This window comes from Ixodes scapularis, unplaced genomic scaffold (genome assembly GCF_016920785.2).
Source record: "Ixodes scapularis isolate PalLabHiFi unplaced genomic scaffold, ASM1692078v2 PGA_scaffold12__126_contigs__length_90152505, whole genome shotgun sequence".
NCBI lineage: Eukaryota > Metazoa > Arthropoda > Arachnida > Ixodida > Ixodidae > Ixodes > Ixodes scapularis.
In genome coordinates, this window is record NW_024609838.1 from 50,420,586 (window position 1) to 50,422,420 (window position 1,835).

General features: G+C 45.0%; 1 protein-coding gene across 1 annotated transcript; it reads right to left on the minus strand.

Moving 5' to 3' along the window:
- Window positions 1–715: 715 nt before the first annotated feature.
- Window positions 716–1,483, minus strand: LOC121835217 (the record flags this gene model as incomplete). Its single annotated transcript, XM_042289204.1, has 1 exon — window positions 716–1,483. A coding segment is annotated over exon 1 (768 nt), but the record flags the coding sequence as incomplete, so codon positions are not given.
- Window positions 1,484–1,835: the final 352 nt, after the last annotated feature.

Sequence of the window (1,835 nt, forward strand, 5' to 3'; positions counted from 1 at the left end):
ATCACGTTCTCGAGCCCGAAGGAGGAAAGCGTGTCTAAATAGTTTGAAACCCCATACTTATTCTCGTTTAAGACATCTATGTTAAAGTCACCAGCCAGTATGATATGCTGGCTGCTATCAAATTGGCGCAATAATGGTGAGAGTTCCTCACAGAACATTTTTAAATTAGAATTGGGCGGTCGATAAACTGCGCATACAATATAAGAAATAGATGCCTTGTGAACAGAAATTGCGCAGAGTTCTGCATGGTCAAGGGAAACGCTAATTCGTTCCGACAAACAGCTATCATTTATAAACATCAGCAAACCTCCTCCCTTTTTTCTTTCCCGACAAAGACAGTACGAATGAAAACCAACCACACTATATTCCACACATGCTTCCTCTTCGATGTTTATTTCACTTAGTATCAATACGTCCAGGGACGACAGCTTTCCAGATAACAGAACCAATAGTTCGTCCCAGTGTTTGCGTAAACTTCTAACATTCACGTGTATCAGACTCAGTTTTCGATCGCTATTATCGTTTTCTGCTAACAAGTGTGCGATAAGACTCTCCCATTCTTGAATGGTGACGAATGTGCTTTCCATTTCTATGTTATCTTAGCTAAGTCTCCTTCGCATTCGATGCGAAGAGCACCGGCGCGTTCTTTTTGTCTCACAAAGATTTTACCGTTTCGCACCCACACAAACTTATATGACTTTGCTTTTGGGCATTCCTTAGTAGCCCACAGCAAGTTTTTCAGTGTTTTTGTTAGATTTTCGTTAATATAAATTTTTTCATTCCATAAGGTCACGCGCTTTGTCATCCAGAGGTCCCGTGTTCTCCTTTCCACAAACCTCACCAGGATTGGCGCTGTTTTTCCTTCCCTCGCCCCTAGGCGGTGAGCAGCCTCAACGTCCTCAGGGGCAAGTTGCGGCAGCTCGAGTTTATCGGCCAAGTTCTTTACAACTTCTAACATATTCTCGTTTGGTCGTTGGGCGATTCCATGAATTTCGATATTTTTGCACCGGGAGTACTGCTCCGCATTATCCACTGCTATCTTTAGTTCCCTGATTTGCAGGTCCTGCTCGGCCACTTTAGCTTCTAGTTGACCCGTCCTCTTTGTCAGCTCCTTGATTGTAGCGCACTGCTCATCCAGTCGTTTAAGAAGTTCATCGTACTTCCCTGACAGGGTGCTCATCGATGCATCAATTGCTTCGACAGTTTTCCCATGCGCATCTAGCTTCGTCATGATTTCATCGTCTTTCCTGCTTTGTTTTTCTAGAGATTTTTCAACGCCTTCCATCCTGTTTAGGATGTCTGTTAGTTTGTTATAGATAGCTTCGTTTGTGGGCAGCAACTTATCTACATTCAGCTCGAGGGAGCCACTCAAAGTTGCCCTCTCCCCTTCTGCGGGGCCGCGCTCATCGGACATTTCATACTGACGGGAAATATGAAGTTTGCACGTGTTACATTTCCACGCATTGACGTTCTCTGCCGTCATTGCCTGCAGGGACTTTTTCGTAACGCCAGAGCACTTCCCAGTATGGTATTTGTTTTCGCAATCTGAGCACTTTAGACTGAGACCCCCTGCAGGCAAAGAATTCATACATGCAATACATTCGTTTTCTCCCGCCATATCACAGTTTTTAAAGCAAAGAACACTAATAGGCAGACCAGCGAAATGCAAACCCGTAGGCTCACGCTAACGTATTGAGTCAAAATCAAGCTTACCTAAAACAGAAAAGGCAGCGCTTAGCTCTGGGCATAAGGCATCTCGCTGGTCTGCGGCGTGCTGTTCCGCGTTTGACGCTTTTGTAGGCGACGAAACCAGGCTCTCGGTGTCACAGCAGATA